The 16531-nt window shown below is 42.0% G+C and overlaps 1 protein-coding gene across 3 annotated transcripts in view; it reads right to left on the bottom strand.

Moving 5' to 3' along the window:
- Nucleotides 1–660: 660 nt before the first annotated feature.
- ELAC1 (elaC ribonuclease Z 1) overlaps nucleotides 661–16531 on the bottom strand; it is a 30213-nt gene continuing 14342 nt past the window's right edge. For 2 of the 3 annotated variants that reach the window (XM_005224204.5, XM_005224203.5), the window contains exon 4: nucleotides 661–16192. In XM_005224204.5, the coding sequence (XP_005224261.1) occupies nucleotides 15726–16192 (467 nt within the window). In that variant the 3' untranslated portion in view covers nucleotides 661–15725. 3 annotated transcript variants of the gene reach the window in all.

The raw sequence follows: 16531 nt of genomic DNA, 5'->3' as shown, positions 1-16531 counted from the left end.
TCTCTCACTGTAAATTAGCTCTCAATTCTGTACTTAGTTTTATATTTGTAGTTTGTATTCTTTTCCTTATTGAAGACCCGAGTCCCTCTTGACTTTCCCTCCTGTTCACCTACTGTGGAAGCTTCAGATTGGGCACAACCTGGGTCCCAGCCGAGACTGGAGGGATTGGAGGTGGCAATGGGTAAAACTGGTCACTGAGGACCTAGTCGACCTTGGCTGAGATTTTGACATTTACTCTTAAGTGAGATGCAGTATTATGGGAATTTTTAAGCAGAGTAGTAATGTGACCTGAATTATCTTTCTAAAGGATCACTCTGATTGCTGACCTTGAGGCGGACTGTGTGAAGAAGCACTATCCAGTTGAAATTCAATGAGCACCACATATGTTATTTGAAATTGCTTATTGTGGCTGTGGCTTAGTTGCTAAGTTGTGTCCGACTCTTTGTAACCCCATGGACTTTGGCCCACGAAGCTCCTCTGTCTGTGGGATTTCCCAGGCAAGAATACTGGAGTGGGTTGCCATTTCCTTCTCCAGGGGAACTTCCTGACCCAGATCTCCTGTGCTGCAGGTGGTCTCCTGCTTTGCAGGCAGATTCTTTACTGACTGAGCTACGAGGGAAGCCCCTACACATATAAAACAGTCGAAAGAGACAGGTGAAATTAACTTTAATAATGTACTTTATTTATATTTAACTTAATATGTCCAAAATATCATTTCAACACATAATCAAAATGATTGAAATATTTTACATCCTTTTTCTCATTTTGTCTGAAATCCAGGGAATATTTTCAGACAAAATGGACTAGTTACATCTCAGGTACTCACTAGCACATACGGCTCGTGGCCTAAACAGGTCCAAAGTAGCGTGCCCTGGCCCCAACCTTCCCAAACTAGGGGGTTGTCGGCACTTCCTTGCCACCCTCTGGGCTGGAAATTAAGACTGAAGTGAATGATAAGGGAACACCCCAGGCTCAGATTGGAGGTTTCACAATGATAACTTACATATAACACTTTGAGTTCTAATTGTTTATCTATGGTAAATCATTTCATCTTAATAACAGTTTATTCATGGTAATCCTATTACTATTTCAGATTCGTGGATGAAGAAACTAGGGCCAAAGAGAGATGCAATAATTTATCCAAGCCCACACGACAGTCTGATTTCAGAGTTTGTGTTCCAGTCTACTACACCAGTACTGGTCCTCCCTGTGAAATGCGCCACTCTTCCTTTTCTCCCTCACTTGTTTTCCATTCTACTTCCCTTTATTGATAGTATTCTTTCCTTTTCTCATACTTTTATTGATCACTGTATCATATTTTTCTGTAACAAAAAGTTTTTATATGTACTTTACAATCCACTTACTTGGGACTTTAATTCTATTTGCAAAATCCATTTTAGCCTAAGTTCGGTGCTAGACTGCATAGCCAGAGAATAAGAGTCTTTAGAATTCTGCCTGAGTTTTTCAACAAAAATGTTTTCTTTTTTTACCACCTTTGTTGGATATAGTTGACATATAATTCAAAAATGTTCTTATAATTCAAATGTTCATTAATGTATAACCTACATACAGAAAAATGCCCAAGTCACAACTGAATAGCTCGATTATTTTCACTCCAGATCAGATCAGATCAGTCGCTCACTCATGTCCGACTCTTTGCAACCCCATGAATCGCAGCACGCCAGGCCTCCCTGTCCATCACCAACTCCCGGAGTTCACTCAGACTTACGTCCATCGAGTCAGTGATGCCATCCAGCCATCTCATCCTCTGTCGTCCCCTTCTCCTCCTGCCCCCAATCCCTCCCAGCATCAGAGTCTTCTCCAATGAGTCAACTCTTTGCATGAGGTGGCCAAAGTACTGGAGTTTCAGCTTTAGCATCATTCCTTCCAAAGAAATGCCAGGGCTGATCTCCTTCAGAATGGACTGGTTGGATCTCCTTGCAGTCCAAGGGACTCTCAAGAATCTTCTCCAACACCACAGTTCAAAAGCATCAATTCTTCAGTGCTTAGCCTTCTTCACAGTCCAACTCTCACATCCATACATGACCACAGGAAAAACCATAGCCTTGACTAGACGAACCTTTGTTGGCAAAGTAATGTCTCTGCTTTTGAATATGCTGTCTAGGTTGGTCATAACTTTCCTTCCAAGGAGTAAGTGTCTTTTAATTTCATGGCTGCAGTCACCATCTGTAGTGATTTTGGAGCCCAGAAAAATAAAGTCTGACACTCCAGAAACATATGCATATAACCTCCGTCTAAGACAAGACTTTAAAGAGTTTCATAATGTATTGTTGTCATAGGCAGCCTCTAAGATGGCCCCCTACAATGACCCCTGCCTCCTGGTATTTTTGCCCTGCATAATGCCTTTCCCTTGAGTGTGGACTTGACCGATTTACTTCTACTGAATAGAATATGGAAGAAGTGATAGGATATCATCTTCAAGGCTGAATTGTAAAAAAGACCATGCTTCTGTGTTGAGTGCTTGCTTTCTCTTAGGTTGCTTGCCCTGTAGGGAACCAGCTGCTCTGTCATGAGGCAGCCTGTGGGGAGGCCCACAAGGCAGGGGACCAAGGTCTGCTGACAAGCTTCCTTGTATAGGAACTATGGACCCTGTCAGCTGTCTTTAGATGAACCCGCAGCTCTAACTGGCAGCTTGACTACAACCCCACGAGAGATCTAGAATCAGGAGCACGTAGCTGAGCTGTGCTCAGATTCCTGACCTACCAAACTGTGAGATACTAAATAACAATGTTTGGGGGTAATTGGTTATGTAGCAACATATGACCTCTATTAAATCCTAGATCCAAACCCTTTATCAGCTATGAATGTGAAAGTGAAGTTTCTCAGTCTTGTCTGACTCTTTGCAACCCCATGGACAGTAGCTTGTACCAGGCTCCTCCGTCCATGGGATTTTCTAGGCAGGAGTACTGGAGTGGGGTGCCATTTCCTTCTCCAGGGAATCTTCCCAACCCAGGGATGGAACCCAGGTCTCCTGCATTGTAGACAGACGCTTTGCCATCTGAGCCACCAAGAAGTCCTTATCAGCTATCAGATCAGATCAGATCAGATCAGTCACTCAGTCGTGTCCGACTCTTTGCGACCCCATGAATCTCAGCACACCAGGCCTCCCTGTCCATCACCAACTCCTGGAGTTCACTCAGACTCACGTCCATCAAGTTGGTGATGCCATCCAGCCATCTCATCCTCGGTCGTCCCCTTCTCCTCTTGCCCCCAATCCCTCCCAGCATCAGAGTCTTCTCCAATGAGTCAACTCTTCGCATGAGGTGGCCAAAGTATTGGAGTTTCAGCTTCAGCATCATTCCTTCCAAAGAAATGCCAGGGCTGATCTCCTTCAGAATGGACTGGTTGGATCTCCTTGCAGTCCAAGGGACTCTCAAGAATCTTCTGCAACACCACAGTTCAAAAGCATCAATTCCTCGGCGCTCAGCCTTCTTCACAGTCCAACTCTCACATCCATACATGACCACAGGAAAAACCATAGCCTTGACTAGATGAACCTTTGTTGGCAAAGTAATGTCTCTGCTTTTGAATATACTATCTAGGTTGGTCATAACTTTCCTTCCAAGGAGTAAGCGTCTTTTAATTTCATGGCTGGTATCAGTAAATATATTCTATCATTCCGTGGCTTGCCTTTTCACTTTTTTGATAATATTGTTTATAATTACAAGTTCCTAATTTTAAGGTCCAGTTTAACAATCTTTTCCTTTATTGTTAGTGCTTGTATTCTGTTTAAGAAATCTTTGCTTTTCCCAGGTCAAGGAGCTATTCTATGCTATCTTCACATTTATATAGAAAATCCATCTGTAATTGATTTTTGTATAGAGTGGTTTAATGTAGGCATCAAAGGTAACTATTTTTCATTACAGATATCTGATTGACTCTCCATTTATTGAGAAGATAATCCTCTCCCCATTGCACAGGAATTCCATATTTGTCATGAGTAAAATGACCGTATATGTGAGGAGTTTTTTTTTTGCTGGGCTTTATACTATTAATACTCCTTTGTTGATTTGTCCTCCTTAAAGCAATATCACATTGTCTTAATGATTGCAATTTTACAATAAATCTTGATATCTGCTAGTGTTAACTCTTAAATTTTCTTTCTTCTTTCAAGATTTTTCTGGCTATTTTTGGTCCTCTGCATGTCCATATAGACTTCAGAAATAGCTTATCAATTCCATCATATATATATATATATCCACATAAAATGCTGTGGAGCTTTAGACTGGAATTCTTACAGTTCAATTTAGGAATAAATGATATCTTTCCAATACTGAATCTTGCAAATTCATTAAGATAGTATGCCATTCTGTGTATTTGAGTCTTCTTTAATAAATATCAATGTTTTGTAGTTTTCAATGGAGGAGTTTCACATACCTCTCATTAGATTTATTCCTAGCTTTTTGATGGTTTCAATGTTCCTGCAAATGGTGTTATGTTAAAAAATGTCAATCTGTTTATTGCTGAAACATAGAAATAAAATTGATTTTCTTTTTTTAAAAGTATGTGTTTATTTTTGGTTGCATGGGAGCTAGCACCGCTGCACTCAGGCTTTCTCTAGTTTTGGGGAGAGGAGGCTCCTCTCCAGGGGCAGGGCCCGGGCGTCTTTCTGGTGGCTTCTCTCGTTGCAGAGCACAGGCCCCGAGGCTCTCTGGCTCAGGAGTTGCAGCTCGTGGGCTCAGTAAATGTAGCACACTGGCTTAGTCGCCCTGAGGCAGATGGAATCTTCCCAGAGCAGGAATCAAACTTGCATTGGCATGTAGATTTTTAAGCTCTGGACCACCAGAGAAGTCCCCTTCTGTTCTTAATATACTAAGTGTCCTTATTATATTAACACACGAGTAATCAATTTTACCAAAGAAAATTTTGCACCTATGTAGATTATTTTACCACCTTCCCCCATTTATTTTGTTAACATAGTGAATAACATTGATTTTCAAGTGTTAAACAAAACTCCCTTTGTCAAAATGTTTTATTCTTTTTCTATGTCACTGGATTCAACTAGCTATTTTCTTTGGGGTTTTTGTGAGGGAAATTAGCCTGTGATTTTCCTGTCCTTAAGTTTTGGCATCAAGGTTATGCTGATCCTATAAAATGAGTTGGGAAGTGTTCCCTCTGTTTCTATTTTCTGGCCGTGTCTGTGGAAAGAAAGGTATATTTCTTCTTTAATTGTTTAGACTGATTCACGATTGAAACCATCTGGGCCTGGAGTTTTGTTTGTTGTTTTTGTAGGGAGGGTTTAATTACAAATTCAACTTCCTTAATAAATAGAAAACATGAATAGTCCTATACTTTTTTCTTGTGTCAGTCAGTCATAGAAAGTTGTGTTTTTAAGGAAGTTTTTAGTAATTTTATTTAAAATTAAAGTTATTTATATTATCTTCTTTTGACTTGTTAAAAGATCTGTAGTAATGTCTCCTTTTGCATTCTTTTATAGGCATATTGTAAACAAATACTTTTATAATCTATTAATGGATTGACTGATGGATAAATAAACTTTGGTGTATCCATACAATAACATATTATTTGGCCATAAAAAGGATGGACTAGTGATCTAAGTTACACCATGGAAACATCTTGAGAACATTAAGTGAAAAAAGCCAGTCACAAAGGACCACATACCATATGATTCAATTTGTATGAAAAGTACAGAAAAGACAAATTCCCTGGTGGCTCAGACAGTAAAGAATCTACCTGCGATGTGGGAGACCCCGGTTCAGTCCCTGGGTCAGGAAGATTCCCTGGAGAAGGGGATGACTATCCACTCCAGTGTTCTTGCCTGGAGAGCTCCATGGGCAGAGGAGCCTGGCAGGCTATCGTCCATGGGATCACAAAGATTCGGACATGACTGAGCAACTAACAATTGCACTTTCTCTTTTTTCATAGAGACAGAAAGTACATTCAGTTCAGTTCAGTCACTCAGTCGTGTCCGACCCTTTGCGACCCCATGAATCGCAGCACGCCAGGCCTCCCTGTCCATCACCAACTCCCGGAGTTCACTCAGACTCACGTCCATCGAGTCAGTGATGCCATCTAGCCATCTCATCCTCTGTCGTCCCCTTCTCCTCTTGCCCTCAATCCCTCCCAGCATCAGAGTCTTTTCCAATGAGTCAACTCTTTGCATGAGGTGGCCAAAGTACTGGAGTTTCAGCTTTAGCATTCTTTCTTCCAAAGAAATACCAGGGCTGATCTCCTTCAGAATGGACTGGTTGGATCTCCTTGCAGTCCAAGGGACTCTCAAGAGTCTTCTCCAACACCACAGTTCAAAAGCAGTTCACAATTCTTTGGCGCTCAGCCTTCACAGTCCAACTCTCACGTCCATCAATAAACTGTGGAAAATTCTGAAAGAGATAGAAATACCAGGCCACCTGACCTGCCTCTTGAGAAATTTGTATGCAGGTCAGGAAGCAACAGTTAGAACTGGACATGGAACAACAGACTGGTCCCAAATAGAAAAAGGAGTACGTCAAGGCTGTATATTGTCACCCTGCTTATTTAACTTATATGCAGAGTACATCATGAGAAACGCTGGGCTGGAAGAAGCATAAGCTGGAATCAAGATTTCTGGGAGAAACATCAATAACCTCAGATATGCAGATGACACCACCCTTATGGCAGAAAGTGAAGAGGAACTAAAAAGCCTCTTGATGAAAGTGAAACTGGAGAGTGAAAAAGTTGGCTTAAAGCTCAACATTCAAAAAACGAAGATCATGGCATCCGGTCCCATCACTTCATGGGAAATAGATGGGGAAACAGTGGAAACAGTGTCAGACTTTATTTTTGGGGGCTCCAAAATCACTGCAGATGGTGATTGCAGCCATGAAATTAAAAGACGCTTACTCCTTGGAAGAAAGTACATTAGCAGATAGAAAGCAGCTTAAGACTCTGGGGTTTGGGATGAAAGTGAGAGTGACTGCCAAAGGGTATGGAGTTTCTTTTTCCCTTTTTTGGCTGGCACAGCACACATGACATTCAGGATCTTAGTTCTCCAACCAGAGATGGAACCTGTGCACCCTGCATTCGGAGCTCGGAGTCTTAACCACTGGACCACCAGGGAAGTCACCATAGTTTCTTTTGGGGATAAAGTAAGTGTTCTAAAATTGATAGTGGTGATAGTTGCCTGACTCCATGAATATGTGAAAACCCATTGAATTGTGTGGTATGTGAATTATATCTCAAGAAAGCAATTAAAATCTATTATTGGACAGAATAACTACTCCTTGATCTGAACTTGGTTAGATCCTCCTTCAATTCTATCAAAGTAACATATTGGAAACTACCCAACTTGAAAAGAATTTATTACCTAATTATCCATGTTTTCACCCCAATACCAGTATTTCAACTATCCCCTTCTTTGGTGTCCTGGAGCATGGTACGATGGAACCAGTAAGACACTTTGCCTATGCTAGTGCTCAGGGAGATTGGTTTTAAGAAACATTTCATGTGAAAGCATGCCTGTATATCCTTAGAAAAGTCTTTGCAGCTATTCAGGGGCACAGATACGCTTGTTTGAAGATTACCGCAGTAGGCTATACTGCCTCTCAGTGTAGGCATGTGAGGGAGGGGATCAATCATGTTCCAGTGTCTGCTCGCCGTATGACGGTGTGTTCCACACAAGCCCCTTTGTAAGCCAGTCAGGAACAGTGTTTGGGTTGCTGCCCCAGACATGGGTACGTCTACAAGGTCAGATCTAGTCCAGGACGTTTGAGAGATACGGCGTCATTCAGACAGGCCTATCTGGCAGCCACAACAATGAGCTAGACAAAATAGCCTCGGTTTCATTTCGTGACACCGAGCTCGGTGTGCCTTAGCTCTATCTGAGTCTGCCTCACGGTTTTGTCAGTTACAGGGGGATTTATATAGCAGGGAAACTTGATCCTTCCCTTTTCCCCTTTTACTTTTTCATGGGTGAATTTAATCTTTGTACCTGCCATGTCTGCTGAGTATAATTAGCATGCTGACATCAGAGCGACAGTGTTTCTCAGCTAGCTTTATTTTGGAGTGGAAATATTTGTTACTTTGGATAAACTTAGGCACCCCCCTTCAACTTCCTTATCCTAAATATGACAGCTTTTTAATCCTTAAAAATATGTCAAGGCACATAAATATCTGTGTCGAGGCATCACCTAGAGTTACTCTGTCCTTATTACCTCCCCATTTGGTGGGTGACATGGGGTCAGTGCCCTCCTTACAGACTCCCAAAACTTCCTGGGAGACGAGTCCTTGTGGTCACCCGACTCCACGGCTCTGAACCGTATCGGTTTGGGGCTGTCTCATTCTTTCACTCCTGCTGCCCATTTCCCAACCAGGTCAACCCAGTGATGGAGTTCAGGACCTCCTCTTTTTTGGCAGTGTCAAGGGTTGAGGAGAGATCCTGAAATCCTAAGTGTCCAGCAGACTTCAAAGAAAATTTGAGGGAAATAGAGGGACTCACTTTCAATCCACACAGCCACCGCAAGATTGAACATCAGACATCTGTGTTCTGAAGGCTATCCCACCATTTCCCTACCCTGCACGGGGCTCCAGACTCCTGCATAGGCTTGCTTGGCCTTCTCCTCTCATTCTTTATTTCCTGACTTTCTTACGAAGGAGGAAACAGACAGAACAGGTTCCATCTTGAAAGCAGGACTCCATCTAGGGCCAGACTGTGGACTTTGAGCTCTATGCCCAGTACTTATGGAAACAACATACCAACTGGAAAGCCAGGCCCCCTGAAGGAAGAGCCTAGGCTCTTAGTCTAGGCTCATATCTAGTCTAGGCTCTTAGTCTAGGCTCATACCTAGACTCTCCGCCTAAAAGAAAACCCTAATTTTTATCTGTGTAACTGAATAGAACCATGTTTATTGGGGTATGACCACAGGCCTATTGATAATTGTCCCCTGTTAACTACCTAGGCTTAAGGCATATGAATCACGGGTTAACTTTGATTGTATCTTTCTTTTCCTTTGTTCAGACTAGTTTCAGGGAATTTGGGGAGGTGGGTGTGGCCACGTACACTTAGGGTATATAAGGTTTTCACAAAAACTGGTCAGGGTCCTTGGCTAAGAAGAGACTCTGCCTTGGGCCTGCCGGTGTAATAGACTGCATTCCACTATCTGCATTGTCCTTCTGAGTGAATTTGTTTCCCGGAACACGTGGCTATAACACTTCTGCATAGTGAAAGCCAACATCCCACTTTCTTAGAGAAACTCCTTTTTCCAGCCCTTTCCAATTCTAGGTATCTGCCTGCATTCCTTAGGACACCAAGCTAAAGCTTTAAAATTAGTATTTACAAAAATTTGCCTCATTTGGAGACGTGGGCTCGATCCCAGAGTTGGGAGGATCCCCTGGAGAAGGAAATGGCAACCCACTCCAGTATTCTTGCCTAGAGAATCCCATGGACAGAAGGGCCTGGCAGGCTACAGTCCATGGGGTCGCAAAAAATGACTTAGCAACTAAACTACCATCACGAAGGTTATAGGCAACCATTCTCTTCCTCCTGGTTTTTAGTTTAGAGATTAAAGGGAGGATGTTTGCTTTTTTGTTTTTAATATTAATCAGGAAAAATCCCTAGGAGAGCATGGTATAGAATAATAGGAAGGCAAGGAAAATGGAACCAGTCACCACTACTTATTGAGTGCCTAATACATTCCAGGCACTGGCCTAGGAGCTGGGGCCCAAAGGGAAGCACAGGCAGACACAGTTCTGCTCTTGTGAAGCTTACAGTGCTGGAGGCAAAGAGAAACATCAACTGGATATTCACAGGAACAAAATGAGAATACGAAGTGACAAGCAACAGGAACGTGGGGTCCAGTCACACGCTACCTAGTGGGGAAGTCTGGGAAGGCTTCCAGGAGGATGTGGCTGCAGAGCTGTGAGCAGAAGGCTCAGGAAGGGTTAACCTGGGGAGAGGAGAAAGCATTCCAGGCCCAGGGAGCAGGGTCCGGGCCCAGGGAGCGGTCCGTGCCAAGACTGGGCAACAACAGAAATCTCTGACAAAGGACTAAAAGGCCCACATGGCTGGGGCTGCAAAAATAGCGGAATAAGATTAGCTTGGAAAGGGGATAGGGCAAGGTCATTCAGATCTGGGTACTAGGTTCAGATTTGCATTTTGAAAAACCTCTTTGCAGTATGGGGACTGGAGTGGAATGTTAAAAAGTCTTGAAAGGAACAGTTAACTGCCTGGAGCACCCATAAGGAAACCCCAATTGACATACTTATTTGGAGCAGCATTTCATCTGTTGTGTAGGTATTTTAATGTAATTTTTAAACTAAATGAACATGTACACACACACACACACACACACACACACACACAAATAGTTCAAAATACCACGTGTTAGTTGCTGAATTGTGTCCAATTCTTTGCAATCTCATGGACTGTAGCCCGCCAAGCTCTTCTGTCCATGGGATTTTCCAGGCAAGAATACTGGACTGGGTGGCCATTCCCTTCTCCAGGGGATCTTGAGGACTCAGGGATTGAACCCAGGTCTCCAGCATTGCAGGCAGACTCTTTACTGTCTGAGCCTCCAGGGAAGCCACTAGCGCCATTAGGCTTGTATAAGACAGTCCTCGTCACAGTTCTTCCCATAGCGATTGCTAAGGATCCCTTCTTCCACTCTTAACCATTCATCTGGTATTCACTATCATCCCGCACCCCACCCCCTTTAAAAATGTAGTGTGGTTAATGTACTATTTTTTAGTTTTTAAACACTGTTTAAAAGAATTCCTCAATCTTACCTTACATCCCACCACAGCCCCCTCAAATTCTATCCTTGTCCTGCCAAAGAATGAGCATCACCAGCATTTCCTTTTTATTTTTCCCATGTTAAAAAAAAAAAATACTCATTCAGTACCTAAAAAATCCATCAATCAATGGATTTTTTAGTGAGGACAGGATCAATATATTTCACCATAATATATAACTTTGGGAAGACAAAAGTACCTTCACTGTACATCTATCATGAGCATATTTGAAGCAGTAAGGATTTTTACCTTTTACGTAAAAACTGCATTTTTAAGGTGACATAAGAATATTCAAGGAAATCACAGTTGAATTATACGTGCTAGTTGCAAGACATAATAAAATTGTTTTCACTAGCAGGCAAAAATAATCTTTATAAGACAAATGTCTGGGAAGAGAAGTGTTAGAAAGGTCATTGATCAAAGAGATTCAATATCATCTATCAATGGAGCAGCAAAACAGGCCTCTCTCCTGCAGCTGCGCAGTGTGAGCTAGAAAACAAGTGAGAGATTCTTGACCAGAGTCCAGAAAAATAAGTTAGATGTTTTGACCTCCAGAGAAATCAATGCTAAGGAAATACTCAGAGAAACAAAGATTTATGCCTCAGAATATTCACGACAGTATTATTTATAACAATGGAAAACAACCTCAAATGCCTCAAAAGTATGAAAACATATATTACCTCTATAGAATGGGATAATCTAAAATCATTAAATTCATGCTCTCAAAGAACAGTTAATGCTGTGGGAAAATGCTCATGTTAAATGAGAAAAACAGTTGAGGTCAACCTACATGTAAAAATATGCTGTGTGTAATATACATTCATCTATAAGCATGTTTAAATATATAAAATATATTTATGTACACCTCAGTTTTTCTAAGTGCCTAAATACAGCTTTTTCTCCGCATGTGGCCTAGCACTCACATACTTCAGAATCACCTAGGGGGGGTTTATTAAAAATGCAGATTCTTGGGTTCTACCCCAGACATACTGAATTAGTCTTGGAATTAGAACCCAAGGATCTGTGTCTGCCTATGCACACTTGTCCACCTGTGTACCACCTTGAGTGATGCCGACTCACATTTCAGTTTCAGGATCACTCTCTGGATTGGTGGAACTATGAGTGTGAGCATGCTCAGTCGCTCAGTTGTGTCTGACTCTTTGCGACCCCATGAACTGTAGCTTGCCAGGCTCCTCTGTCCATAGGATTCTCCAGGCAAGAATACTGGAGTGTGTTGCCATTTCCTTCTCCAGGGGCTCTTCCTGATCCAGGGATGGAACCCACATCTCTTGCATCTCCTGCCAACTGCAACACCTGGGAAGCCTCCTGCAGAATTGTGAGTAGTCATCTTATTTTCTTGAAATCTTTTTATTTTTAAAAATCACTGGGCATATGCTGCTTTTAAAAGTTTATTAAAAGTATACTAATGAAGCATGAGTATTTGAAAACAGAGATGATTTGGGGTCTATTGGGGCAAGTCTAAATACCTTTTGAGAAACAGAAAAGTGCCTATTTTTTATCTAAATAAGCAGGAGTATGAATTTCTGACAATTGGAAAGTTGGCTTAAGACAAAAAAAATACTATATTTGGTGTAGACATGGAATTTACTACCTCAATAAAGTTGCAGGTAAAAAATATAAATAAAATGCTTTTCAACAGTATTCAGTTCAGTCGCTCAGTCGTGTCCAACTCTTTGCGACCCCATGGACTGCAGCATGCCAGGCTTCCCTGTCCATCACCAACTCCCATAAGCCTGCTCGAACTCATGTCCATCAAGTCGGTGATGGACATAGTTGGTGACTGTTAATATTTTCAATAGTATTAAGGAACACCATTTCTCCATGTTATAAGATGCTCCTTGGCAAAAGAGGATTCAGTGATCAAATATGTTTGAGGCACAACACATATTCTAATCTAGAGAGTCATATAACCATGAACAAATTACAGGCTCCGGGAAGTCCAACTTAAGGTTCACTCGGGAACTCCCTGGCAGGCCAGTGGTTAGGACTTGGCATTTTCACTGCCATGGCTCTGGCTCAATCCCTGAGTGGGCAACTACGATCCCTCGAGCTGCATGGCCCGGCCTAACAGGGGGAAAAAAAAATTCACTCAATTCTAGCTCCACAAATTCTTAGAATGTGTCCTACCATTAAGAACAAATTCTAGGCCAGAAGAGGGTCCAAGAAAGAATTCTCGCCATGAACTGTTACCCCACACTTAATCCAACACATCAATTTGTTCCACATTCCTGTGTTCTCTGAGGGCTTAGCCCACATATATATTAATAGAGCCTGATTCTAAAGGCACAGCTCAAGTCAGCTATCAAATAATGCTCAGGAACAGCAAAACTGAGTGATAGGCTGTAAGATCAGAAAGATCTGAAAGAACTGCATATTCACTTTGGGTTTTCCTGTTAGTCTCTACCACTGAAGACAGCGAGCTTGAAATTTTGTCTTGTATTCATTTACTTCCAACACAGTAAATGGAATACCACCAATCAGGCACTTACAGTTTTGGACAAACCCAGCAGTCAAGTGGGCTAGGCACAGGTTCTAAACTTTAGGTCTTAAATTTTGTGGTCTCGTTTCATTCCATACACATTTCTGAGGACATAGTATCGGTGGGTATTTCCAAGAATGTAGAGGTGACCAAACTACAACCTTTACACACCAGAGCTCCAGGCATCAGAAGTACTAGTACTAGCCATTCCCTCTTGTACAGGTTTGGGCACACGTTGAGTGCATGTGTGCTATATCGCTTCAGTTGTGCCCAACTCTTTGAGGCCCTGTGGACTATGGCTTGCCAGGCTCCTCTGTCCATGGGATTCTCCAGGCAAGAATACTGGAGGGGGTTGCCATGCCCTCCTCCAGGGGATATTCCCAACCCCAGGGATTGAATTCGTATCTCCTGCGGTGGATTCTTCACTGCTGAGCCACCGCGGAAGCCCATTCAGCACACAGTAGGTTAATGAATGCTGGTTTGACTTGAGTTCAGAAATCAAGATATGCATTAGTTCTGGTCCACTTTGGTACTCTGGCAGGCCAGGAGCCTAAAGTAGGGCCGAATCAGCCCATTCTGGAGGCTGCTTCAGAATGACTGAGATCTTGAGTAGCTAGACCATCACTACTTCAGGGATGCCAGACCCCTCCGGGAGTCAATTTTTACTAGAAAAGCCCCAGGACCAGAGGAATCCAATAGTGTACTATACACCATGACAGTATTTCTGAATAAGTATACTATAAAACTCTCTAGCTTCTTAAGATGTTAACGGACAGTATATGGTGAAATAGGACTTTAGAAAGGGGCTCAAGTTGACAAGCCTCTGTACTTTAGGACTTCGTGCCTTGAAGCAACGTGCTATGCTCCTTTTATACACTGTTTTTATTTAATCTTTACAGCACTTCTAGAGGTAGGTCTTACTATTATTTTCCTCACTTTTAGAGATGAGCAAGCTAAAGATCAGCAGATCTAAGGACCCTGCTTCAGAGCACACAGGGACCGTCGTGAGGCGCAGAATGGGACTCTGGAATCAGGTCTTTCTGGCATCACAGACTGGCACTGGTGATCACTGAAGCAGTGCTGTTGTTAATACATTGGTGGGCATTACAGCTCTGCCAGAGGGACCCACAGTATACAGGGTTCCCCAAACCAGTTTGATTAGGGAACCTTTTTGACTGAATCAGTACTTGAGACTACCTTTCCATGTAATACATTTTGAGAAATACTGTGGGCAAATGAGTCAGAGATACCCCATGACAGACAGAAGGGATGTGGAAGCAACTCAGCAGGAAAAGCTATTCTAGAAAGAACATTTTACTAAAATGGTGTTCAAAGAATTATTTATCAGAACACATAAATTAAACCCAAGTTGGACAGACAGTCATTTTTTTAACCTCCAGATTCGCAAGCTCCAGCTCCTAGCTCATTTCTGACAAATAATGTTTGATGTGACATTCCAATATATTCATTCACTTAGCTAGCTTTTTAGGACTTGTTGCAGAATTTGACTTACCTCGTAGTTCAACTCATTACATCACTATTTCTTCTTTTTCTTTTTGAGTAGAGAAAGGTTTATTGCAGGACCATGCAAGGAGACTGGTGGTTCATGCCCCCAAAACACCTGAACTCCTATGTCATTGAATTTTTATAAAATATGTTCACAGTAGGAGTATAAGTTTTATCCTGATGTGTATTTCAATAGACCTGCAATATGTATTGTGGGATGAGATAATTCTTCATTGTTTAGGACTGACCAGAATTCTCTACGATCTAGCATCCTGCCCTGTACTGACTAACTGCTGGTAGTAACCCCTTCTAGTTTTGACAAGAGACATCCCACAACTTCAAACTTCCATCTAAGGGAGCAGCATCACCTCCGAGAACCCTGGGTTTAGAGCAAACTGCAAAGTTTAATAAAATATTAATTGAAGGCTAAACACCTATCCTGACCCTGCCTTCAGTCTTCTAGCAAAGAATTCAAGATTTAACGTGCCAGCTTCAATTCTGCATATCCAATATCTCATTACATTTCTCTTTTGTTAATAACATGAACAGATTCAACACAAACTGCCAAAATACCATTTTTAGCCAGAAGGGCCAAGTCCTGCATACTTTGCCAACAACAGCAATAAAGCTAGATAGAAGCTAAGCCCAGGATTGCATGGTGCATTGGCTAATCTCTGAAGCAGCAGCCACAAAGCATGTATACCTGAATAGCCTATCATTTTGTCAAATGTGGACTTTAAGAAGGATGCTGGTTTCATTCTTTTTAAAGTGATTTATTATCAAAAAGCTTGCTCCCTCTCAATGCTGAGTTAGTTCAGCAATGCAGCTCCATCCTTTTCAGGATTATGAGGACTCAAACAACTTTAGACCAAAACAACAATGACCACCACCACCACAACAAAAAAACCAAATGTGACTGTTGGTTCAATAACATATTTACAGACACATCAGAATGCAGTCAGGAATACTGGTTTCACTTCTTGATCGGAATGCTGATCACCATGAAATCTTCTGCGAGAGTCACTTCTTGGAGGTCTAACACTGATTCAGCTTGCTTTTTAAGTTCTACAATCCCATCTGCTTCTCCTTCTCTGGCCAAGGCAACTGGCTTGTACCTCTGACTGAAGTGAGTCAGAACCAGCCTCTTTGCTTGGCACAGCTTTGCGAATGTCGCCGCCATCTGTGGCGTGCTGTGGCCGTGCTCCTTTGCTTTGTCCATCTGGGTGTCATCCAGGGTCGCTTCGTGGATCAACAGGTCTGCTTCAAAGCACAGCTTTACTCCTGCATCATCCACAACCCCAGAACAGTCACCCAAAATACAGATTTTTCTTCCAACAATAGGCTTCTTTAAGACATCTTGGGGAGAAATTGTAACTCCATTTTCCAGAACAACAGAAATTCCGTTTTTCAGCTTCCCATAGGCAGGACCTGGTGGAACACCTAAAAGATGGACGCAGATACCAAAACATCACGGGAATGGAATTTATGACTTGTTAAAGAGCGTCTGTTTCAACAGCACTGCAAATAGCAAATGGAAAAGGCATCCAATTCTTTTCATAATTGTTATAAATATTTTATTACTTGTGGGAAACTGGGATATTTATACATTTTTTAAAAGTTCACTGTTGGCTATTGATACTAGCAATGTCCAAGTACTGAAAACATTTCCAAGCACACGTTTCAGATAAGTTTAAGCTCTTAAGTCCCCCTAAAACCTTATTATAGTCAAGGTAACAGCTGGGATCCTCTGCTGTGCATGGGAATAAGTTTTTGTGTGCT

This window comes from Bos taurus, chromosome 24 (assembly GCF_002263795.3).
Source record: "Bos taurus isolate L1 Dominette 01449 registration number 42190680 breed Hereford chromosome 24, ARS-UCD2.0, whole genome shotgun sequence".
Lineage (NCBI taxonomy): Eukaryota > Metazoa > Chordata > Mammalia > Artiodactyla > Bovidae > Bos > Bos taurus.
The sequence above is the reverse complement of the archived record's forward strand: the minus strand, read 5'-3'. Positions and strand labels throughout refer to the sequence as shown.